At 37.7% G+C, this 26307-nt stretch overlaps 1 protein-coding gene across 2 annotated transcripts in view; it reads right to left on the bottom strand.

Moving 5' to 3' along the window:
• Positions 1 to 20166, bottom strand: part of LOC129272136 (sushi, von Willebrand factor type A, EGF and pentraxin domain-containing protein 1-like) — a 49962-nt gene extending 29796 nt beyond the window's left edge. The window contains exons 1-13 of one of the 2 annotated variants that reach the window (XM_064106356.1): positions 20043 to 20166; positions 19412 to 19477; positions 18920 to 19020; positions 9707 to 9901; positions 8794 to 8988; positions 8047 to 8299; positions 7087 to 7152; positions 6613 to 6713; positions 5658 to 5852; positions 4788 to 4982; positions 3898 to 4092; positions 1310 to 1504; positions 400 to 594 (exon numbers count right to left, since the gene is read on the bottom strand). In XM_064106356.1, coding sequence (XP_063962426.1) covers positions 400 to 594; positions 1310 to 1504; positions 3898 to 4092; positions 4788 to 4982; positions 5658 to 5852; positions 6613 to 6713; positions 7087 to 7152; positions 8047 to 8299; positions 8794 to 8988; positions 9707 to 9901; positions 18920 to 19020; positions 19412 to 19477; positions 20043 to 20155 — 2065 coding nt within the window. In that variant the 5' untranslated portion in view covers positions 20156 to 20166. The remainder of the gene's footprint in view (positions 1 to 399; positions 595 to 1309; positions 1505 to 3897; positions 4093 to 4787; positions 4983 to 5657; positions 5853 to 6612; positions 6714 to 7086; positions 7153 to 8046; positions 8300 to 8793; positions 8989 to 9706; positions 9902 to 18919; positions 19021 to 19411; positions 19478 to 20042) is intronic. The other variant, XM_064106357.1, reaches the window with a different exon arrangement.
• Between the last annotated feature and the right edge of the window lie 6141 nt (positions 20167 to 26307).

Below are 26307 nucleotides of genomic sequence, written 5' to 3'. Positions count from 1 at the left end.
ACAATTTTCATGACTGCCAACAGCAACGTAACTGGAAGCATTCCAAAATTAGTTTGCCAGTAAGATTCTTGGACCTTGAGTCACTGAAGACAATGGAGACCATTTTACTACTTTAAAAGAAAGAATTGCAAAATCGAAGGTGGTGGTGGATTTCCACTTCCTATCAAATGTTTAAATCGTGAATAATCCAATTGTTTACCACGCTTCAACAGAATTCCATCCTCGCCCCTGGATTATGTTACATTTCATTTTTGACCAAATTTTATTTAGTTTTCTTGAATGATTTTAAGATCGTACGAATATTTCTGAGACCCGCCAAAGCACTGAAGGTCAGCCATCACACATAAACTTCGCACTTTCTTTTCGATCATTGGGTAGTAATTTTTATTGAAGAAATACCTGAACAGTTAGGAAGACCTATCGACAGCATGCCACTTTCTAGACAAGTTAAATTTGTAAGATCTGTAGTTTGGTATCCAGTATCACATTTATAAGCACATGATGTACCATATTCTATGATAGATCCAGATGTACAGTCATCTACTATTGCAATGACATGTGGCGGGAAGTCATCCGGTACAGAGCAGGTCACAACTTTTAATCATAAAGGGGAAGAAGAAAACAGAAATATTCTGAATGAAGACGTTCAATTTAATTATATTGACATGTTACTTTTCTTGGTGAACCAAAGTGTTAATTACGACATGCGTACACTGAGGATGAAAGTAAAATAGAAAATAGAAAATGTGCCACGCATGGCTTTTCTAATCTTCTTTTTAGTTGAAATATCAAACTGACGGCAATATGTTCCTAGGTTAAGAAATTTTATTGGCGTGTTATTTTCCTTGCTGAATGAACGTAACACCGAGGAGGAAAGTTAATTTGAAATAAGGATCTCTTGCTTTGGCTTTCCAATCTTTGTCGTACTTATTACAATGACTGCAATGTTCTGCAAGACAGCTTTCTGCACCAAGATATTCTTACACGTCTCTTGATTATCAGGTCTAGCATGCTGAACTTACGTAAATTCACGATTTCTGCCTTTTCTAGCCCACGCTTAAACCATTTGGCTAAATGGTGAAGAAGCGCAAAAGGTCAAGGAACTGGTCTGTACCTTCAAAATTATTTCTAGAGCTAGACCTCAACAACTTCTTCAATCTAGTCGAATTGTCTCAGCTTTTTTTTATTTGATGTGTGTGTATTTTACATAGTTTGAGGGTTCCTTATTGGTAACTGATACCACGATCAATCTACTTTCAAATTACTTTCAAAGTTCTAATCAATAAGCAATCGTTGACTAAATAATCACCTGTGCAGTTAGGAAGGTCCATTGTCAGCTCCCCACTTTCTGCACATGATAAAGAGGTAGGACCCGTCGTCATGTATCCAGTATCACACTCATATGTACATGATGTATTATATTCTACAGTTGCTCCAGAAGAACAATTGGTGTTCACTGCGCTCAGATGAGACGGGAAGACATCGGGGATGAAACAATTCACAACTAGACGAAAAGGAATTACAGGTCAGAATTTAGTTATCGAGATATCATAATTGTCCCACCTGTGGCAACTAAACAACAATGAAAAAGACGTTTTAAAATCACCACCTTCTCATTGTCGCTTAAATTAAGAATAATATGTCCATTTTCAAAATCGTTCTGAGTAGTCTTCTACATGTTCTAAGATCATAATATACACTACTCAAAAAAAGTTAAGGACCACTTTTTAATGTGTGTATACAATTTTCAAACCGGGTGTTGTATTTCTAGAAATACCCGAATATGGCTGTCTTGAATCTCCTCAAACACCCTGTAACAATTTCACACATGGGTGGTTTCAGTTGTTGCATGATGTCTCTCGCATTATTGCATATCCTGAAAAGTGGGCCCATTGTGAAGTGGTACAAATGTGGATTCAAATGCATTTTCTGTCTTTAGTCTCTACAATCAACAAATTGCTGACAACAGCAATGCCAAGATACAGCTGTCCAGGATGCCATCAAACACAATGAAATCAATTTCACACATGCAGTTCTTTCATGTCTCTTGCATCATTGCAATGTGCCCGTACAAAAGTGGCTTCCAAAGCATTTTCTGTCTTTAGTCTCTACAATCAACAACTTGCTGACAATAGCAATGCCAAGATACAGCTGTCCAGAATGCCATCAAACACAATGACATCAATTTCACACATGCAGTTCTTTCATGATGTCTCTGGCATCATTGCAGTGGGCCATAAGACAAGTGTCTTCCAAAGCATTTTCCGTCTTTAGTCTGTACAATCAACAACTTGCCTACAACAGCAATGCCAAGACACCATCTAAGTGAAACAGATGTAGCCAGAGCCCTAGGGATGCTGGAAGCTGGCCTCAGTCAGCGAAGAGTAGCCAGAATGATGGGCGTGTCACACAGTGTCATTAGCAGAGCAAATCAAAGACACCGAGAGACAGGGCTATACTCCGAGAGACCCCGCAGTGGCCGACCAGTTTCGACAACCCCTAGAGATGATCGCTACTTGACGAATCTCAGCCTCCGCAACCGCTTTCACAGTGCACGCCGCCTCAACAATGACTTCGCTGCAGCAACTGGAGTGATTGTTTCCACTCAAACAATCCGTAACCGACTTCACAGAGCCAATATGCATGCCAGACGGCCAGCTCAGTGTGTCCCACTCACCCCTGCTCACAGAAGAATTCGTCTCAACTGGGCCCGGGAGCATGTCAGATGGACCAGACAGCAATGGCGTAGAGTTCTGTTCACAGATGAGAGCAGATTTTCCCTTGACCACAATGATGGACGTTCGAGAGTCTGGAGGCGACCAGGAGAGAGATTTGCAGACCCCTGTATTGCAGAACATGACCGTTATGGGGGAGGCAGCGTCATGGTGTGGGGAGGCATCACCTACGCCAACCGTACTCGTCTCTACGTGGTCCCAGGGGGAGCAATGACAGGAGTGAGGTACAGGGATGAGGTCCTTGAACCTATAGTGGTGCCATTTGCAGAAAATGTGGGACAAAACATCATTTTCATGGATGACAATGCCCGTGCCCACCGAGCTAGGGTGGTGACCGAGTTCCTTGAGGGCCAGGGGATTGAGCGTATGGAGTGGCCAGCGAGGTCCCCGGACTTAAACCCGATAGAGCACGTCTGGGACATGATGGGGAGGAGTCTCGAGCAGCTCGAAGCCCATCCACTTGGACAGCAGCAGCTGGGTGTGGCTCTGGAGGCTGCATGGGATGCACTGGACGTCAGAGACATCAATCGCCTCATCAGCTCCATGAGACAGCGCTGTGAAGCCGTTATTGCTGCAGGAGGTGGTCACACTCGTTACTGAACTGCCTGAAAGACACTCAGACATTCGTTTTTACCACTTCATGTCGGTAGCTGATACCCCTCGGGGCCCACTTTTCAGGATGTGCAGTGATGCGAGAGACATTGTGCAACAACTGAAACCACCCATGCGTGAAATTGATAACAGCGTGTTTAAGGACATTTAGGACAGTTGTACTGAGGTATTTCCAGAAATAAAACACCTTGTATAAAATCTTTATGTACGTTTTAAAAAGTGGTCCTTAACTTTTTTTGAGTAGTGTATGTCGGCAAATTACGCTATTTTGTTACATCAAGAAAAAAGGAACAAAATAGAAAGTGATGCACTTTCGTTGGTTATAGAATTGGATAAATCGTCAGCTTATGTCGCCTAGGAACAATTGAATGAATGACATGCAGTGCTTCAATCGATGTTGCTTTATTCACTTTCACTATACTTTTCTTGAATAATTTGAATAATGTACGAATATTTCTGAGACCCGTCAAAGTACTGAAGGCCAGCCATTGGACGTCAACTTCGCGCTTTCTTTCTGGTCATTGGGTTGTAACTTTGACTAAAGAAATACCTGTGCAGGTAGGAAGATCGATCGACAGTGTTCCATTTTCTAGACAAGTTAACTTTGTAAGATCTGTAGTTTGGTATCCAGTATCACATTCATAAGCACAAGATGTACCATATTCTATGAAAGATCCAGATGTACAGCCATCTACTATTGCAATGACATGTGGCGGGAAGTCCTCAGGTATAGAGCAGGTCACAACTATCAATCATAAACGGGTAGAGGAAAACAGAAATATTGTATATGAATTAGACATTCAATTTATTAGTATACGAAATAAATATACAGTATGTCACTCTTCTTGCTGAAAATGACGCTAACAGCATGCACAGACTGGGGAGAAGTCAATTGACATTAGGACATCTTCGGGAATGGAACATTTACCAACTAGTCGAAATACAATCACATGTCAATGACATTTCAAGAATCTGGTTATCATGATTTGCCCGTACCCGTACATGCCGGATGTAGCAATAAAACGACATGAGAAAAATCATCTATCATTAACAAATTTAAAGAGTAAACAATTTATTTTCATGGCTGCCAAAAGCAACATGTCTGGAAGCATTCAAAATCTAGTTTGACAATAAGATTCTTGGACCTTGAGTCACTGAAGACATTGGACACCATTTTACTACTTTAAAAGAAAGAATTGCAAAATCGAGGGTGGTGGTGCATTTCCACTTCCTATCTTACCAAGTTTCAACATCATTCCATCCTCGCCCTACATTATGTTACATTTCATTTTTTGACCAACTGTAATTTAGTTTTCTTGAATGATTTTAAGATCGTACGAATATTTCTGAGACCCGCCAAAGCACTAAAGGCCAGCCATCACACATAAACTTTGCGCTTTCTTTTCGATCATTGGGTAGTAACTTTTATTGAAGAAATACCTGAACAGTTAGGAAGACCTATCGACAGCATGCCACTTTCTAGACAAGTTAGCTTTGTAAGATCTGTAGTTTGGTATCCAGTATCACATTCATAAGCACACGATGTACCATATTCTATGATAGATCCAGATGTACAGCCATCTACTATTGCAATGACATGTGGCGGGAAATCATCAGGTATAGAGCAGGTCACAACTATCAATCATAAATGGGAAGAAGGAAACAGAAATATTGTATATGAATTAGCCATTCAATTTATTAGTGTACGAAATAAATGTACAGTATGTCACTCTCCTTGCTGAAAGTGACGTTTACAGCATGCATAGACTGGGGAGAAGTCAACTGAAATTAGGACATCTTTCCTTGGTATTCCATATCCTTATCCTCTAACTATTTGCACAAGCATCTTGATGATCAGGGCTAGGATTAATTAAAGTCATCCTTTGGTGAACTCCTGTAAATTTGCAACTATACTAGCTCTTCTAACATAACAACAGCATCATCCGTTAAAGTACAGTCCACCAGGTTGGTACATCTTCGTACTTGTAAAATTGTTGTGGAAGATCTATTCTACGTGCGGTTAAAAAGAACCAGTGCAGTCTAAGCGCAGTTGGATTTTCGTCTAAGGGATCAAGAAGCATGAAATATCTACCTGTAGATTGCCATCATACCAAGAACCGGTATTTCCATGCGTTCCAAATCTTTGATGCTACTGGACGTAGACAAATCTTTATATCTTACCAGTTTGTATGGGAATCGATTCTCAATATGTGTACATGTAACTACTTAGATTAATTAAAACAACGACCAATCTTCTATCAAGTACATGAAAGTTGAAATCAATAATTTCCCGTTGACTTAAATAATCACCTGTGCAATTCGGAAGATCTCCTGACAGCTCTCGAGTTTCTGTACATGACAATGACGCAGGACCTGTTGTCATATATCCATTATCACACTCATAGGTACATGATGTGTTATATTCTACAGTAGCTCCAGAAAAACAATTGGTGTTCACTGCGCTCAGATGAGACGGGAAGACATCGGGGATGGGACAATTCACAACTAGACGAAAAGGAATCAAATGTCAGAAATTTAATTATCGATATAATTAGCCTTGGTGTGACAATAAAAACAATTGGTTATGGGAAGAATCATCTTTATATAAAAAGAATAAAATGATAACAATCTAGATCGCTGCTAAGAACAACATTTTAACATTCGAAATCTTCCGGTCCGTGACAGACGGATCCTAGGAACATGTGTCACTGAACACAATAATCGCTCTATTTTAAACGAAAAAAGTGCAAAATAGAAAGCGGTATACACTTCTACTGCTGGTGGAATCGGTAAATCGCCGGGTATATCGTCAGGTTATGTCCCCCAGATGTTAGCCATGCTTTTTAAAATTTGCTTTGAAAAGGCCATGATAGCTTTTATAAGTCTGTGTTGTTTATCTGAGAGGATTTTTACCTCGGGGGAAATAGTCACTTCTTCAGCTGTCGCTTAGTTGGAAAATATACATAAAGAGTAGCTTATTCATTCATTTATTTACTTATTTATTCATTTATTTACTTATTTATTCATTCATTCATTTCTTTATTTATTCAGGGTTCTTTATTAAGGTTATTCTTTATTACGGGTATTCATTTGGATATCTAGTATTGCTCTTCCAAACCGTTCTATTGGGCTACATAAGATAAACAGCAAAGTGTACAGTATAAACTGAACGTTATCTGAACTGGACAGTTAGGGATATAGAACTAGTGATAACGAATACCGTGGAAAATATGAATAGAAATGTATATTGCAATTTCAAACTTACTCAAACATGCATTTCCATGTTTTATGAAACCAGGGCAGCAGGCATCTTGGAGTTCTGTCCTGTTTTCTAAGGAGAAATGTATCTCGTTTCTCGCCCTCATCCTAGTAAGCGCCAAAAATAAGACAATGAAATTCATTCAGCATATTAATGTAGAGTGAAAAGTTTACGTGTCTTTATTATGCCTAGGTCACAACCCGCCGTAATCCTCTGTTCTTGGTTTTTAAAAATAGAGACAACCATTTTCTTTTATTCAACAGCTGGTTTACATAGTAACGATTTAGCTAACATGATCATCTGACATCTAATGAAATAGATAGTATTATAAACCTCTCTTTAAGAATGTCGAATAATCCGTTCGTCTGATTGGTCAAAAGTGGGGTCATGTATTTGACCATGCCCGCAAAACAAAACAGGTGGTTACCAAGGGCAACGGGCATAGTTAACAGGATTTCTTGCCATACGTCAATGTATTACCTCGTCACACCGTCTTTCTCTTCGATATATGTCACTCTGATGGTCCTAGACACATTATACCAGATTCTGTAAAATAATAGAAAAACGCAATATGAATAAAGAAAACACATTTTCTTTGCTTTTGGCTGTGCAGTGGCGGATCCGTGATTTTGGAAAGGAAAGGGGCAGATTTTTCGTTGAACAATTAAGCAATCTATTTTTTATAGACAAGTCAGAGACAAATGCAAAGGGATTATTCTCTCCATAATCCCTTCTCGCCCCCCCCCCCAAAAAAAATGAATGAATAAATAAAATGATTATTTTTTGGTTGAAAGAAAACAACAATAGGCATTATGTATTCAAGACCTCCAAGCGTAGAGTTTGGAGTTATATCATAAGCTTTATATGCTTGCATGGATATGGTTATTCACTGTCAGGTTTCTTCTTTTAATTTAGCATTCAGTTTGAGAAGACTATTGAATATATAATACGGTAAGTTACTATTGCGACCCTTCGTTTGTTTTTTATGTAAACGATACTATACTGGCATTCTTGTCATTCGATAACAAAGGTTTCACTTTTACAAGAATGATTGGCCTACAAGTTTTAAAATGTAAATACGTCAGAATTTTGCACTATTACGTTTATTGTGTATCATACACGTCGATCGCCATATTGTGACTTCAGTGTGTTAACTGTTGAATCTCATTCAAATTGTTACGGTGCTCGCTCAAGAAGATTTTCCTTAAGGTACTATCAATCATTTAGGGTATTTTAGTTGGGGGTAAGACTACCCGTTTTTTTTTTTTTTTTTTTATTGAATGACAGGGATTCGGGTTTACACGCCCAACGCCACCCGTTTTAGAGTCTGTCTACTCTCTACTCTGTCTTCACTACCTGAGAAAACCATAGGGAGGCGGTCCCCCTCCTGAACCCCCTCCCCCCTGTGCGGCCGCTCATCCACTCATGGTAAACACTCACGTAACATTTATTTCTCCACAGACTGACTGCAGCTCAGACGATGTCAATGTGACATCACCTGTGCAATTCGGAAGATCTCCTGACAACTCTCCACTTTCTGTACATGATAATGAGGTAGGACCCGTTGTATTGTATCCATTATCACAGTCATAGGAACAAGATGTATTATATTCTACAGTAGCTCCAGAAGAACATTCGTTGTTTAGTGCACTCAGATGAGACGGGAAGACATCGGGGATGGAACAATTCACAACTAGATGAAGAGGAATGACATGTCAGAATTTAGTTATCGAGATATTATAATTGCCCCGTGTGAAGCAATAAAGCGACAATGAAAATGACGTTTAAAAATTACCACCTTGTCTTTTTCGTTTTTAAGAATAACGTGTCAACTTTCAAAATCTGTCTTGGTAGTCGTCTTCTACATGTTCTAAGATCATGCATCGACAATATACACTATTTTGTTACATCAAGAAAAAAGGAGCAAAATAGAAAGTGATGCACTTCCGTTGGTTAAAGAATGGGTAAACATGGTAAATCGTCAGCTTATGTCGCCTAGGAACAATTGAATGAATGACAATGCTTCAATCGATGTTGCTATATTCACTTTCACTATACTTTTCTTGAATGATTTGAAGATCATACGAATATTTCTGAGACTCGTCAAAGCACTGAAGGCCGGCCATCGCGCGTCAATTTCGCACTTTTTTTCTGGTCGTTTGTTTGTAACTCTGACTAAGGAAATACCTGTGCAGGCAGGAAGATCGATCGACAGTGTTCCATTTTCTAGACAAGTTGATTTTGTAAGATCTGTAGTTTGGTATCCAGTATCACATTCGTAAGCACACGATGTACCATATTCTATGAAAGATCCAGATGTACAGCCATCTACTATTGCAATGACATGTGGCGGGAAATCATCAGGTATAGAGCAGGTCACAACTATCAATCATAAATGGGAAGAAGGAAACAAAAATATTATGAATGAAGATGTTCAATTTAATTATATTGACATGTTACTTTTCTTGGTGAACCAAAGCATTAATCACGACATGCGTACTTGATGATGAAGGTAAAAGTAAATATTATCAAATGTGGCTATTTCAATCTTTCTTTTCCTTGAATTATCAAACAAACGGCAATATTTTCCTAGGTTAAGAAATTTTATTGGCGTGTTACTTTTCTTGCTGAATGAAGTTGACAATCATGATAAATGGACAACGAGGAGAAAAGTAAATTTGAAATAAGGATATCTTGCTTTGGCTTTCCAATCTTTCTCGTCCTAATTACAATGAGTGCCAAAGTTCTGCTAGCCAGCTTTCTGCACGAAGATATTCTTACACGTCTCGTGATTATCAGGACTAGCACGTAAATTCGTGATTTCTGGCTTTTCTATAGCAAACGCTTAAACCATTGGGCTAAATAGTGAAGAAGCGCAAAAGGTCAAGGAACTGGTCTGTACCTTCAAAATCATTTCTAGAGCTAGACCTCAACAACTTCTTCAATCTAGTCGAATTGTCTGAGTTTTCTTTTATTTGATGTTTGTGTATTTATCTACATAGTTTGAGGGTTCCTTATCGGTAATTGATACCACGATCAATCTTCTTTCAAATTACTTTGAAAGTTCGAATCAATAAGCAACCTTTGACTAAATAATCACCTGTGCAGTTAGGAAGGTCCATTGACAGCTCCCCACTTTCTGTACATGATAATGATGTAGGACTTATTGTCATGTATCCGGTATCACACTCATAGGTACATGATGTATTATATTCTACAGTAGCTCCAGAAGAACATTCGATGTTCACTGCACTCAGATGTGACGGGAAGACATCGGGGATGGAACAATTCACAACTAGACGGAAAGGAATTAAATGTCAGAATTTAGTTATCGATATAATTAGCCTTGTTGTGACAATAAAACAATTGGTTATGAGAAGAATCATCTTTATATAAAAAGAATAAAATGATAACAATCTAGATCGCTACTTAGAACAACATTTCAACATTCAAAATCTTCTGGTCCGTGACAGACGGATGTGTCACTGAACACAATAATCGCTCTATTTTAAACGAAAGAAGTGCAAAATAGAAAGCGGTACACTTCTACTGCTGGTGGAATCAGTAAATCGCCGGGTATATCGTCAGGTTATGTCCCCCAGATGTTAGCCATGCTTTAGCCATGCTTTTTAAAATTTGCTTTGAAAAGGCCATAATAGCTTTTATAACTCAGTGTTGTTTATCTGAGAGGATTTTTCCCTCGGGGGAAAATAGTCACTTCTTCAGCTGTCGCTTAGTTGGAAAATATACATAAAGGGTGACTTATTTATTTATTTATTTTTTGATCTATTATTTATTCATAGGTTTTCCCGTCCAATTTGAAATTTAATTCATTTACTTTAATGTCATGACCATTTAATTTCGCGATAGCTATGATCGACCGCCTCGGTTACTTGTCCTTGTCTTTCATTATTTGCACTTAAAAGTATTTCCCTTGCAAAATAATTATCAAACAAGTCACTAGAATTTAGATAAACAACATTCAATTTAATGAATTCGCAAGCACAACCAGTTTTCTGCTTGTAGGTTCATTATCTCTGCAAAACACTATTCAAGTGAATCAAATGATTTTTTTATATAGAGCATGCAATTTAATGAATGGGCAATCAAATTATTTTTACACATGTGAATTCATATTTGCAACATCATTTTGAAATGTGTCATTTATATTTTAAGTAGGTGCATAAAAATTAACAAATGGGCATTCAGAATCAGATGTTGCATGGCGTGGCAGCTGGTTAGTCAAACGAATCCTCGTATAGGCAAGCTTTTCTTTCTTCTAGTGCATAATTTGATTTAAGATGTTAAGCAACAACTCAATTAAAAGTATATTGAATATTCAGCGATTCTATTTTATGTATAGGTCTACTTTTCATGTTCGTAATATTTGAAGTAATGTTGTAAAATGTACTGAAATAATCATGTTTTTTTCTAGAATAAAGGGACCGGTTGATGGAATAGAGCCAGCCCTTCCAAATCCACCATGCTTACCAATGAAATTGAACAAAGTTGAAAATATGTATAAAAAGGGGCATGTCAGTGGCGGATCTACTTTTGAGAGGCACACTGGAATGTGTCATGCATAGGCAATTGGGGACCTTTTTTTTGCTTGTCAAAATTTTCCTTTAAAACAAATGACCTCGATTTTGTAGTGAAGATCTTTTTATGTTTAGGTTGTCGAAATTTTCCTGTACAAAATGCCCCTCCCCCTGGAAAATCATGGATCCGCCCTTGGGACTTGTAATAAAGTTGAAAAGAACAAAAAATAAGAAAGTAAACTTTAATAAAAATGCCCACACAGTCAGTATTGTCGAGTGAAAAGGAAGAATATATAATTATCTTTAAAACCTTTGTAAACAAAACGTGAAACCCTCAATTGCAAAAGATGCAAAAATTTGTTTTTATAATGAAAACTAAGGAAATTGTGGAAATTCAGATTTGGGTAAAACAAAACTAATTTAGCCACCATGCATAACAATTCTAATTTCATTATAAATATGTTAAAACATTAACACAGTAGATACAGATACCATACAAAACAAACGAATTACACATCATTAATTTCAAAAATTACATTGGTTGCTCAAGCAATCCCATCGGTCATTGTTGATTAACTTGAATACACATTTCCTGATTTTCATTTTCTAAAAATATCTTAAAAAGGTGCATTCGTTAATTTGTAAGACCATAAACGAACATCTTTGCCTTATAACGAAATCAAAAGCACATGGCAAATATTGAAATAATCAAATATGAAATAGTCTTGACCATGAACTTATTTAAATAATTATAAATGGAATCTAGTGTCTTTAAATGAATCCCATTGTCTGATTTTAAAATTTGAATGACCGATATCTCCGGGAAAACGATACCGCGTGAATTTAAATGCACATTGATAAATTTAAGGACGTTCCACAGTTATGTTTGTGCGCATCATGATTTGCGCATATTTTACACTCTGCGCGCTGTCGTCACAATAGATGAACTGGTGATTTATTAATCGGGATTTGGTTCTGAACCAAATGCCGATGCAGAATCGGCATTTGGATTGCGTTTACACGTTGTTACAGCTCGCTGTTCAGAACCGCGAGCCGATGCAAAAACCTGAAATGATACGCATACCAACAAAATACGTCATGATAAAGACAACGCTGGATCAGTGCGCTTACAATTACGTCACAATGGTAAAGTAATTGAAATGCGCACAAATTGCCGATGCAGAATCGGCTTTCTGTTTACACGTAGTAAAAAGCCGATTCTGCATCGGCTCGCGGTTCAGAACCTACCACTTTGGTGGTGCAAATTGCCGGTTCTGAACCGCGAGCCGATTCAAGTTGCTCGCGTTTACACGCTATGAAAAAGCCGATGCTGAATCGGCTCGCGGTTCTGAACCGCGAGCCGATTCAAATGCCGATTAAGTGTAAACACGGTATGTATCAGCTGTAGGTAATGTGAGCTGATTTTTCTCCTTATCTGCACTAACTGCAGATTTATGAAGCTAATAAACTGGAATTATTCCATGGACCGTTTTTCTTTATTCCTCTTCAATTTCAAAATAGTTTCTCTGTAGTGCTGCAAAGTATGATGAATATGACCCCGAGTTTGAATAAATGGAAAAGTGGTTCGGAATTTTTTCTCACATAGATACTGCTTTTGGCGCGTTTTCGGGTAGATTATCCATCTTACGGATACAATTATTAATCATATTGCGAAATTTGAAGAAATTTTCATGGATTTTTACTGAGTAATAGGGCTTTAAACACATTGTTGTAATCTCGTGAGGTCTAAAAATGCCAAATTCTTTTGGATGCGCAATTCTTAAGAACATCATCCATTTTGGGTTAACTTTGAAGCTCTATAGCAAAAATCAAGCAATTGGACCCATGTTAATTTTTGCATATTTGGAATATTCAGGTGCTAAAGTATCTATGTGCAAAGTATGATGAAAATGACATGGATTTTCAATGTTTGGGAGCAAGACTACGGAACCATTCGCATTTTAGACGGTATTAACAGACTTTTGCTTGTTTTCGGTGCATTTTGGGCTGTTTCAAGCCAACTCGCAATATTTGGACACTGATAATTTGAAAACGAGCACATGGACCCCATAGTTTGAATGTCTTAACTTCTTCAGAATATATTCCTCTACAAATCTAGAGAGTATGATGAAAATGACATGGATTTTGAATGTTTGGGAGCAGGACTAAGGAACCATTCGTATTTTAGACATTTTGGACGGTATTAGACTTTTGCCCTTTTTTGGCGTATTATAGATGGTTTCAAGCAAACTCGCAACACTTTGGACACTGATAGTTTAAAAACGAGCACATGGACCCCATATTTTTAATATTTTAACGTCTTCAGAATATATTCCTCTACAAATGTAGAGAGTATAATGAAAATGACATGGATTTTGAATGTTTGGGAGCAAGACTACGGAACCATTCGCATTTTAGACGGTATTAACAGACTTTTGCTTGTTTTCGGCACATTTTGGGAGTGTTCTAAGCCAACTCGCAACAGTTTAGACACTGATAGTTTAAAAACGAGCACATGCACCCCATGATTTTAATATTTTAATGCCTTTAGAATATATTCCTCTACAAATCTAGAGTATGACGAAAATGGCATGGATTTTGAATGTTTGGGAGCGAAATATGGAACCATTTGCATTTTGAGGGTATTAAGAGACTTTTGCATGTTTTCGGCGCTTTTTAGGCGATTTTCAAGCCAACTTGCAACACTTGCATTGGGACACCAATAGTTCAAAAACGAGCACATGGACCCCATATTTTCAATATTTTAATGTCTTCAGAATTTATTCTTCTACAAATCTGGAGAGTATGATGAAAATGACATGGGGTGGTATTCTGAGATCCATTTTATCTCAGATAAAATAAAATATTTTATCTCCGTTAAAATCAGTGAGATAAAATACCCTTAAAATCTCTCCGAATTGGTATTCTGAGAGCAATTTTATCTTCATTTTATCTCTGTAAGACGCACCTATTTTTTAATCAATATCCAATTAGAAACGTGCTTTTATAGCTCTCTCATGTCATGGAAATCCATTCCGCTAGGAGGTGTGGCGAAGGAGACAATGACAATGACAATTACATTGGTTCCCATGTCACCCATAGAGTGGGTATTATATCCTACATAGAGTAAATCCTGTATAGTGATTGGTTCAATTAGCATCATGTGACCAAATATATTTCAACTATGATGTTGCGTGACGTCAGACCTCGATATATTTTTGGATATACTAATATTCTGACGTCATTATTTCACAAAACTGGATATCTAGCTAAACTCTCGGGCGCACCGGCAAGCGCGCTCTCTCTCGCTGGCAAGTCCGCTGAGCGCCGCGGTGGCTCGGAGAAAAGTAGGTAATTAATTCAATGCAAGTAAACGGACTTTGTAAGCTCAGCGCATAGATTTTGGTTCTGAATTATTAAAGGTAGGATATAAAACAAATATATCAGGCGTTTCATTCGAAAGCATAGTATACAAATATTCAATGTTGATGAGTGCGATCGTTCCGAATATTGCATGAGTTTGCAAGTTGAAACAGTCTATTCAACGACGCGAAGCGGAGTTGAATAGACTGTTTCAACTTGCAACGAATGTAATATTCGGAACGTCGCACGAATACAACATTGAATATTTGTTTTATACAACACCGATAGCTTACAGTTTAGACTAGATCTAGATAGGCTAGATCTATAGGTCTAGTCTATGACTAACGCGCGTTAGGTCTTATTTTGCATACAATGCTGTCTTTTGTGCGTCAGTAGATTTACTCCAGTAATCCCAGGAGAGTCAAGTATACTTTCAACATAGATCCATAAAGTCATAGATCCATGAAGTCCAATTTGTGAACGAATTCCATAAAATCCAGAAGGAAATCCATAAGGTACGCAGCCGTACCCTGGGAATAATTTGCTTAGCAACGTACGTACGCGCATTGTGTTCAGCTTAGCAACGTGTATGCGCAGTGCTACGTACATCGGTCAGAGCATGGTCAGAGATACGAAAACGTGATTACGTATATGCGCGTATACCGCTAATTCACTTAATGTGTACGGGGCATGTCCATGGGTTCAGTGTGCCCAGGGATCTTGTGCAGTGCTGGCTCATTTACTTCAGCGTGCTATAGTCGACTATAGCACGAGCGTGCAATAGTCGACTATAGCACGGCTAGCATATCTAAGCGTGCTATAGCAGATTCCTCTGAATGTCATGTGACACGCTTTCATCCAATCAGCTGTCAAGGATCTATCCATGTGTTGTATAATGGGAATTATTAATACTCGGTTGGACTGGCAAAATTACTATTTTTCCCTCGGGGCTTCGCCCCTCGGGAAAAATAGTAATTGCCAGACCAACCTTGGATAAATAATTCCACTATACTTTCTCAAAGCCTGATATATTTGTTTATTGGAATTGGAGAAACAATCATACAAATAAAATTGCGTCAATTTATTGACTTCAATACGCTTGCACTATACGCTTGCGTCTTTACAGAGATTTCTTTTTAACAAAAATGGCAATACTCTCATCTTTTTTTCGAAGTCTATATCGCATCTTTTCAAGCATCATTTCAAAGACAATATTAGTCAAGAAAAGTCTTATGAAATGCTTCCTGATTATACAGGAATAACTTTAAGGTGTTGTTCTCAATGAATATATCATTTTTCTTAATTTTCATGCCAACATTTGGAGTTAATTCACCTAGAAATATTGACGAAATCAACGTCACGGAGATAAAATAGCCCCTACCTTCTTTTAAGTTCATTTCATATTTTCATCAAAGTAACTTGTACCGTGTTTACACTTAATCGGCATTTGAATCGACTCGCGGTTCTGAACCGCGAGCCGATTCAGCATCGGCTTTTTCATAGCGTGTAAACGCGAGCAACTTGAATCGGCTCGCGGTTCAGAAACGGCAATTTGCACCACCAAAGTAGTAGGTTCTGAACCGCGAGCCGATGCAGAATCGGCTTTTTTACTACGTGTAAACAGAAAGCCGATTCTGCACCGGCAATTTGTGCGCATTTCAATTACTTTACCATTGTGACGTAATTGTAAGTGCACTGATCCAGCGTTGTCTTTATTATGACGTATATTGTAGGTATGCGTATCATTTCAGGTTTTTGCATCGGCTCGCGGTTCTAAACCGCGAGCTGTAACACCGTGTAAACGCAATCCAAATGCCGATTCTGCATCGGCATTTGGTTCAGAACCAAATGCCGATTAAGTGTAAACACGGTATTAGGCGCAATCACATCACCCGCGTTGCAATGGCCAGATACGCGATGGGTATGTCTACGCATCCACTGCTTTGTTTACACTTGATCGGATTTTGGTTTGCGTTTACACGTTGTTACAGCTCGCGGTTCAGAACCGCGAGCCGATGCAAAAACCTGAAATCGATACGCACACCAACAATATACGTCATAATAAAGACAACGCTTGATCAGTGCGCTTACAATTACGTCACAATGGTAAAAGAAATGAAATGCGCACAAATTGCCGATGCAGAATTGGCTTTCTGTTTACACGTAGTAAAAAAGCCGATTCTGCATCGGCTCGCGGTTCTGAACCTACTACTTTGGTGGTGCAAATTGCCGGTTCTGAACCGCGAGCCGATGCAAGTTCCTCGCGTTTACACGCTATGAAAAAGCCGATGCTGCATCGGCTCGCGGTTCAGAACCGCGAGCTGATTCAAATGCCGATTAATACCGTGTTTACACTTAATCGGCAATTGGTTCTGAACCAAATGCCGATGTAGAATCGGCATTTGGATTGCGTTTACACGTTGTTACAGCTCGCGGTTCAGAACTGCGAGCCGATGCAAAAACCTGAAATGATACGCATACCTACAATATACGTCATAATAAAGACAACGCTGGATCATTGCGCTTACAATTACGTCACAATGGTAAAGTAATTGAAATGCGCACAAATTGCCGGTGCAGAATCGGCTTTCTGTTTACACGTAGTAAAAAAGCCGATTCTGCATCGGCTCGCGGTTCAGAACCTACTACTTTGGTGGTGCAAATTGCCGGTTCTGAACCGTGAGCCGATTCAAGTTGCTCGCGTTTACACGCTATGAAAAAGCCGATGCTGAATCGGCTCGCGGTTCAGAACCGCGAGCCGATTCAAATGCCGATTAAGTATAAACAAACACGGTAAATAGATACGCAAGATAAAATTTTGAATTTTATCTGAGAGATATGTCATCACAGAATACCAATTTCATTTTAAGAGATAATAAACAAATATATCAGGCTATGAGAAAGTATAGTGGAATTATTTATCCGAGGTCGGTCTGGCAATTACTATTTTTCCCGAGGGGCGAAGCCCCGAGGGAAATATAGTAGTTTTGCCAGTCCAACCGAGGATTGATAATTCCCACTATGCTTTCGAATGAAACGCCTGATATTTTTGTTTTATATCCTACTTTTAATAATTTATAACCAAAATCTATGCGCTGAGCTTGCAAAGTCCGGTTACTTGCATTGAATTACCTACTCCGTGCCACCGCGCTCAGCGGAACGCAGATTAGTGCCTGCGCCGATCACGGGACTTGCCCGGGAGAGAGAGCTCGCTGGCCGGAGTGCCCGAGAGTTTAGCTAAATATCCAGTTTTCTGAAATAATGACGTCAGAATATTGGTATAGCGAAAAATATATCGAGGTCTGACGTCACGCAACATCATAGTTGAAATATATTTGGTCAAATGATGCTAGTTGAACCAATCACTATGCAGGATTCAATTTATGAAGGATATAAAATACAATATTTTAAAAATAAAATGACCTCAGAATACCGCCCATAAATTTTGAATGTTTGGGTGCAAAACTACGGAACCGTTCGCATTTTAGACGGCATTATTAGACTTTCGCACGTTTTGGGCGCATTTTGGGCGATTTTCATGCCAACTCGCATCACTTTGGACACTCATAGTTAAAAAAACGAACACATGGACCCCATATTTTTAACTTCCCTACACCTTCGATATGCATTCCTCTACAATTTAGCCGAATTTGATGAAAATGACATGGATTTTGAAAAAAGTGCAGCGTACAAAATACTTTTTTAAGTTTTGAGTAGATTCACGTCTTTGAAGATTTGTTTTTTCCGAGTTTTGCACCATTCTTGCCAAATGAGGGCGCTGCTGACTCCAAATAGATATAGTTTTACCAATTAAAAGACTTTCTTTTACTTTGGTATACACTTTGTTATAGATCTTGAAAATTTGATGAAGTTTGATGCGGTATCCACTGAGTAAAAATGATTTAAACTCATTTGGTGAATTCTTGAGGTCTAAGAGAGGCATAATTATCTTGCTTGCGCAGGATTGCATATCATTCTAATACGGCGACTTTGAAGACCCGTAGAAAAAAATAAGCACATGAACCTATATTGTTTTTTGCATTTTCATAATGCATAGATACCAAAGTAACTCTCTTTAAAATTTGGTGAAAATGACATGGATTTCATTTTAACTGTGGAACGTCCTTAAGTGACTACTATATGAAATTAGACTGGAAAACCTATATTCATTAATTCATTCCTTTATTTATTCAGGGTTCTTTGTTAAGGGTATTCTTAATTACGGGTATTCATTTGGATATCTAGTATTGCTCTTCCAATCCGTTCTCTTGGGCTACATACAACAAATAAACAGCAAATTGTACAGTATAAACTGAACGTTATCTGAACTGAGCAGTTAGGGATATAGAACCAGTGATAACGAATACCGTGCAAAATATGAATAGAAATGTATATTGCAATTTCAAACTTACTCAAACATGCATTTCCATGTTTTGTGAAACCAGGGCAGCAGACATCTTGGAGTTCTGTTCTGTTTTCTAAGAAGAAATGTATCTCGTTTCTCGCCCTTATCCTATAGTAACCGACCAAAAATAAGACAATAAGCTTAATTCAGCATATTAATGTAGAGTGAAAAGGTTATGTGTCTTTATTATGCCTAGGTCATAACCCGCCGTAAACCTCCGTTCTCGGTGAAAACCATTTTTTTTTTATTTATCATGTTTACCAGTTGGTTAATACATAGTCACGATTTTAGCTCATATCTAACATGATCATCTGGCATCCAATGAAAAAAACCTCTGAATGTCGAATAATCCGTCCATCTGTTTGGTCAAAAGTGGGATTCATGTATTTGACCATGCCCGCAAAACAACAAAGGTGGTTACCAAGGGCAGCGGGCATAGTTAACAGGATATCTTACCATACGTCAATAATATACATGTATTATAATATCAATGTATTACCTCGTCACACCGTCTTTCTCTTCGATATATGTCACTCTGATGGTCCTAGACACATTATACCAGGTTCTGTAAAATAATAGACAAACACAATATGAATAAAGAAAAAACACATTTTCTTTGCTTTTGGCTGTGCAGGGGCGGATCCGTTATTTTGGATTGGGGAGGAGCAGATTTTTCGTTGGACAATTAAGCAATTTATATTTTTAATAGACAAATCAAAGACAAATCCAAAGGGATTATTCTCTCCATAATCCCCCCGCACCCAGAAAAAAATACACCCCCCCCCCAAAAAAAAAAATAGTGTTTCTTCCCCACTTCTCCAAATCCAGAGGTGCCGAGCACTCCGTACCACAGGGCTCGTTGAACGCCTAACAGGGTAGCGTCTTTTGGTCTGACGCGGCCGGGGTTTGAACTTGTTTAAACTCCCGGTTGAGAAACGGACGCTCTACCAACTGAGCAAACGCACCGGGGTACTTTAATCATGTTAATGGGAGGAAAGACCACTTATTTCTTTTCAATTGAATTACAGGGGTTATATAACATTACACGACCTATACCACGATTTTAGGCTCTTCTGTCTCATTTCTTCCTTTTCTATATTTTCCCTCAATTTTTCATGGTATATACTCACGTAACATTTATTTCTCCACAGACTGACTGAAGTTCGGACGATGTCAATGTGAAATCGATGACCATGAGACCGAAAATGATCACGAAGACGAACTTTGCTGCTCCTGAGAACATTCTTCAATCTGATATCAGAAAAATCATAAAATCTTACAGGTTATGTCGTCATCATCATTCAGGTTTAAGTTAGTTGATTATTCGGGGGGTGTTCAACATTCAACGAGCTATCGTGAATTTTCCTCCTAAATTTAATGTTTACATATCGAAAATTTAAACAACATTATACTGCTAAAAGAAAATGCAACTTCCATATTGATAATATAATAATAGATCAAGGAAGAGGCTGCGGGACGTAAAAATATTTGTTCAACTGATTTCGGGCCAATATATATATTTGTGTGGGGGTGTGTGTGAGAATGGGTGTGTGTGTGGGGGGGGTGTGCGTGTGGGTTTGATGATAATGAAATTAATCGTATTGTGGACTAGTAAACTGTATTCAAATTATTGCTGTTTGGGAAATAATGTTCTAGTCATATACATGTCTCATTTATTGCAAAGGTAAGTATGAAAAGTTTCGCCATGCAAAACTCTTTATTTTCACATGGCACTGGTGTATTTGTAAACATGGTAAATAGCTAATTTTGACTAAGGCGTAAGAGAAGGTATGTGATTACAAAAAAATCATTCCATCTTGCATTGTGGAATAAACCTTTCGATAGTACTTTGAATTTCATTTGATACTTATTTACCAGGGCGGATCCAGCTTTCGCCAATAGGGGGGGGGGCGAAAAAAACCTTCCCCATATTTTCCCTGATCGGCGGCTCAAAGTTGATTTTTGTATGTTTCTTTGAAGGGGTAGACCTATACAGTCACTTCTTAGCCTTATTCTTACAAAACGTAAATGGATGATGTCATATAAGCCCTAATTGAAAAGTGCGAGCGCAAAGTGCGAGCTGAAAATTTTTGACATTCTGACCTTTTTGTAATCATGAACAGGAGGTATATAACTAAACGATAAATGCGAGCGGAAAATGAGATTGAGACCTAAAAACGGGACACTCTATTCATGTTTGGAAATTATGAAAAGGATAAGTAATTGGGTGTCTTCCTTCATTAAAGGACAAGTCCACCTTAACAAAATGTTTATTTGAAGAAAAAGACAAAAATCCAACAAGCATAACACTGAAAATTTCATCAAAATCGGATGTAAAAGAAGAAAGTTATGACAGTTTAAAGTTTTGCTTAATTTTACAAAACAGTTATACACACATCCTGGTCGATATGCAAATGAGGAGACTGATGACATCATCCACTCACTATTTCTTTTGTCTTTTATCATGTGAAATATGAAATATTCTAATTTTCTCCTCATTGTCAAGTGAAACACCGATTAATTCCTCCCTGAACATGTGGAATTAGCATTGTTTAATAAAATATGGTTCAGTCAAGTTGGTTCTTATTGTCAAATCTGTAAAAATTAAATATCGTATAATTCAAACAATAAAAAACAAAAGAAATAGTGAGTGATGGACATCATCGACTGTCTCATTTGCATGTCACTGAGATGTGCATATCACTGTTTTATGAAAAATAAGCGAAACTTTAAAATGTCATAACTTTCTTATTTTACATCTGATTTTGATGAAATTTTCAGCATTATGCTAACTTGATTTTTCTCTATTTATTCAAATCAACATTTTTCTGGGGTAGACTTGACCTTTAATAATGCGAGCGCGAAGCGTGAGAAGAAATTTTTGATATATTGATATGAAAATGGATAATTTAAGCACGTTTTGAATAACAAGCTGCGTATCTCAACGAAGATGTGTGCGTGTGTTTTTTTAGATTAGGCCTAGAATCTGGGCATTCAAAATTCATTTCTTTTATCATGAAAATCAATAATGCGCGAGCGCGAGCTGAAAAAAATTATATAACGATCTTAAAAGGGTCAATTTAAGCTTTATTTCAAGCACTGTGTAAAAACTGTAAGCACTGTGAAAATTATGAAGTGGATGCGAATCGTACTTAATAAATGATGCGAGCGCGAAGCGCTAGCCGATTTTTTTAAATTATTATAATAAACCTATACACCAGGGCATTGTAAGGACATTTTGTCAACAAATAAAATATGATGAATATCTTGTTATCCTTTTCCTAAGCGCGAGATGAAACATGTCGATATTCCATTCTGAAAAAAGGGACAATTTCATTTTTAGGAATTCGTGAAACTGTTATCTTATTTATCAAACTAATGTTAATGAGAGCACGAAATTTGTTGATATTTAAGGCCTGAAAAATTGACATTTTAAGCGTTTTTGTTTATATCATTATATTGTCTTACGGCCTTCTTGAGCGCATATGGGAATCCTCGTATGCAGAGCTACTCTGCCGTCAGTGGGGTAACAGGCGGGGTGGCAGGGGGGCAAGCTGCGGATTTCACCGGGAAAATAAAAAAACGGGAAAAAAAGAAAAAGGGGAGAAAGAGAGAAAGGGAAAGGGAAAGAAAGAAAGAAAGAAAAAGAGGAAAGGGAAAAGGGAAAGGGAAAAAGTGAAAAGAAAAGAAAGGAACAGAAAGAAAGAACATAAATAGAGAAAATGGAAGGAAAGCGGGAAAAGGAACGAAAGAACATTTGAGAAAGTACAAAATATCCGGAAATACTAATACATTAGCATAATTAGCAAGAGAGGGATGTAAAATCAAAAGATATGACTCAATGGTACAGGCAAGAATGCCGTGAAAATGGGAGAAAGTGGCAAATAGAAACGGGAAATGAAGGTAGAGCCAAAAACTAAATTAATAAATCAGAATATGAAGAAAAGTTACAAGAAAAAAAGAAAAGAACATAATATAACGACCAGGCTGCCGAGGATTAAAAAATACAAAGAACGGGAAGAAAGGTGGATGGCGTATTTTATAAGCTTGCTAAATTTTATGCAATAATGGTCGCAATCAGGACAAAAAAATCCTTAGCCAAGGGCTAGTTACATATCCCCCCATGTCGATCTTAATGAATAAGTAAAGATTTGCGCCTGCTATAGATTTACCGTACAAAGCCTCTAAATGTTTACTTTGGCTAAATTTTCAAAGCTATTATCACGTAATTAGAATTCAATTTCAAAATACACTTTTTACAAATTTCACCACATTTGCTATGTTTTGCTGCCTCAAAATATTTCCTGTATTATCCGCAACTGCTTTGAAGTTATGTGTTTTGTATGTATGCCCGCGGTTTCATAATGAAGTGGCCATCTGCAATGTTTTAAAATATCGCGGACCAGTGACGACACCAAGAGGGAGACACGTGGGCATTTGCCCCCAATGAGTTGGCCCCCACTTGCTCCTCCCCCCCCCCCCCGAAATTTTGAAAAATAAAAGATGTGTAGTTAACGTTGTCATTAGCATCCTAATAAATCTGCAAAGTGCTCCAAAACAGCTTTTTGTTCTTTGAATTTTGAAAATTTTCTCATTCACTGTTAGCTCCCAACAAAACATGTCAACTTAAATATTTCAGGTCATTATGTAAAATTCAAATTTTCGCTCGAGCTAACTGCTGATTGACTGAGATAAGTAAATCATCTGTTCACATGGGGCATAAAAATCCAGCGTTCAAGTCAATATACTTCTCGCGATTAGTGTTTTTATTATTCGTTTTAAGCGAGATACATATCCGGCGTATTCATAAGTTTCATAAATCAAAAAATTTCAGCTCGTGCTACGCGCTCGCATCAATTGTTTAGTTAAATAGCCATCCAGTTCATGATAACAAAAAGTGATTAGAACGTCCAGTTATCATCTCAGGATATCAAAAATGTTCAGCTCGCGCTTTGCGCTCGCATCATTTATTTGGTGAGATATAATCTGCATTGATCCAATGCAAACAGCTAGTCCTTAATAGGTCCCTTTTCAAGTCGTGCCTACATTGAAAAAAATAACAAGAATAAAAAGAATTTTTGAAATGGGCAAAAAAATAGCGTCGCCCCCCCCCCCGTGTTCTTTTGCCTCCCCTAGGTTAAAAATCCTGGTGCCGCCACTGCCCCGGACCCAATCCGAATAGCACTGGCCAAGAACAAAAAGGAAAAAAAAAATGAAAGGAAAGGAAGATGTAAGATATGATGTTATTTTCTGAATACCTTTTCAAAGTTAGATTCTCATGAAAATGTGATTTTTGTTCGCTCGCTTCGCTCGCTCGGGACTTATATTAAGCAACTTTTTGCCGCGCGCGTCATGCTGTGCCCCCTCTTTTTAGTACTTATCACGCATTGAGCTACTTCGCCCTAATGCTTGGGCACAATCATTAAAAAAAAATCTTGATATGATATGACCGGGAAATTTTTGGCTCTTGCCCCCCCCCCCCCCCCACCCCTGGCCACCGACCCCTGTTACGCCGCTGTCTGCCGTTGATGGAGTGCAGGCAACCCATGTGCAGAAGAATGTCTTTCATTGGTGGGCGCGCAGTTGCGGTAGCTTGGTTTGCGTACATGACTGTGAACTAACAGAATGCGGTGACACTACGAGGCCTATGGGGATCGATCCGGCCGTTACGAGGCCGTAAATTAACCATGGGTATGATATCTCCTTCGTACTTTTCTTTCTGTTTTTCAGCGTTTCTCTCAAGTTAAAAGAGACACTTTTTAGTTGCCAAATAAAAGGGGGGCGGCTCAGCCACCCCCCCCCCCCCCCCCCCCAACGTTTACATACGAGTGTATCCTTTAGATTTTGGCATATTTCTTATACATCGCCGTAAATACAATATGCTATGGGTGGTTTTTTATAAAAATTTAGTATTGCCAAAAAAATATTTTCAATCTTACACCTTCAGTGAATCATTTAATGACCAGATGACAACTTTAAATGTATTCCGATACAATGTGTACTATTTGGTTAAATGTTATTGTACTCTTCCATTGTCTTTAATATTACGTCAGGGTAAATTTTTGCCCCCTTTTTAGCTGGCATTGTGAATAAAATGTACTCTGGGCGGGTTCATAAATGTACATGGCTGACAGACATATTTTCGATCTTACACCAATACCATGAATCATTTTATGACAACCTTTAAAGGTATTTTATACACAATAAATCTCCTTGTATTCTGCAATTGTCTCTGATATTACATCAGTGTATCTGAGATGTAAATTTTGACGTATTTCTTAATTTATGTATCACCATGAATACACTATACCATGGGCGGATTTTAAGTCTGAATTACGGCAAGACATACTTTCCATCTTAGTCTTACAGTTCAATAGTCCATTAAAACATTCAGATACAATGAATGTCAGTGGTTAGAATGAGATTAGGTCAGTTAATGGTATTCATTGTCTGAGATAGATTGGGCGGAATACCTTGTTTTCGTTTGCCTATATTTAGCCAGGTTGCTTCTTTTCGACCTCAAAAGACCTAACCAAAATTAGAATGAAATGAATATTGATAATAAATTAATAATTGTAAGAATATAGTCTGCAATATTAAATGTCTCATCATATCAGGCTCATTATTTCAAAAGGCTTTGTTACTGATTCCACTAGACTGAATTTATCATTGTGATGACAGCAAAAGAAAGAATTTCGGATTTCAACAATCAGACCATGAATTTTCTTTTATCGAGTTATTTGGGTGAGGTGAATAAATTCCCTGTTGTTAGCGATAATATAATGAGTTTGTTTTCTTAAATTTTATATTCAATTACGTGTTATCCATTTCCAGCCGAAAATACAGAGGGATATACAGTTTTACATATTGATTAAGGTGACTCATAAAGTGCCAAATCTACTCTGTAAAATACTCAAGGTTCATAATGAAATTAAAAAGTAAATACAACAAAATTTATGAGATTTTGAATTAAGGGTCGATAAAGATACATTAGAGAACAGATAAGACAAATGTAAAAAAAACAGATTATTCTTATTTGTGAACAATAATTTTTATAAGTAATTGCTGCCCCATCCCACTTCTATTTTGCCTAAATGATTTTTTAAATTATTACTGTACAAGATACTGGTGATTACAGACATCATGATACTGCTATTTTGAAATAATTTCAACTCGGGTAATACAATATATTATTACTTTAAAACATTACAACGCTTTACATAACAAATATGCATGCTTACTTTCTTAATTAAAAAGACAAAGTTAATTGATAAAATGGGGTGGTAGTCCATTTCCCAAAGAGTTTATTACCATTTTTTTTACCTGTTCAAGAAAATAAATAGACTAACGCTTGTAACACAGACAGTACAATGTTTAAAACTCCCATGATACAAA

The sequence above is a fragment of the Lytechinus pictus genome, chromosome 11 (genome assembly GCF_037042905.1).
Source record: "Lytechinus pictus isolate F3 Inbred chromosome 11, Lp3.0, whole genome shotgun sequence".
Lineage (NCBI taxonomy): Eukaryota > Metazoa > Echinodermata > Echinoidea > Temnopleuroida > Toxopneustidae > Lytechinus > Lytechinus pictus.
This window is presented reverse-complemented; position numbering and strand designations above follow the sequence as displayed.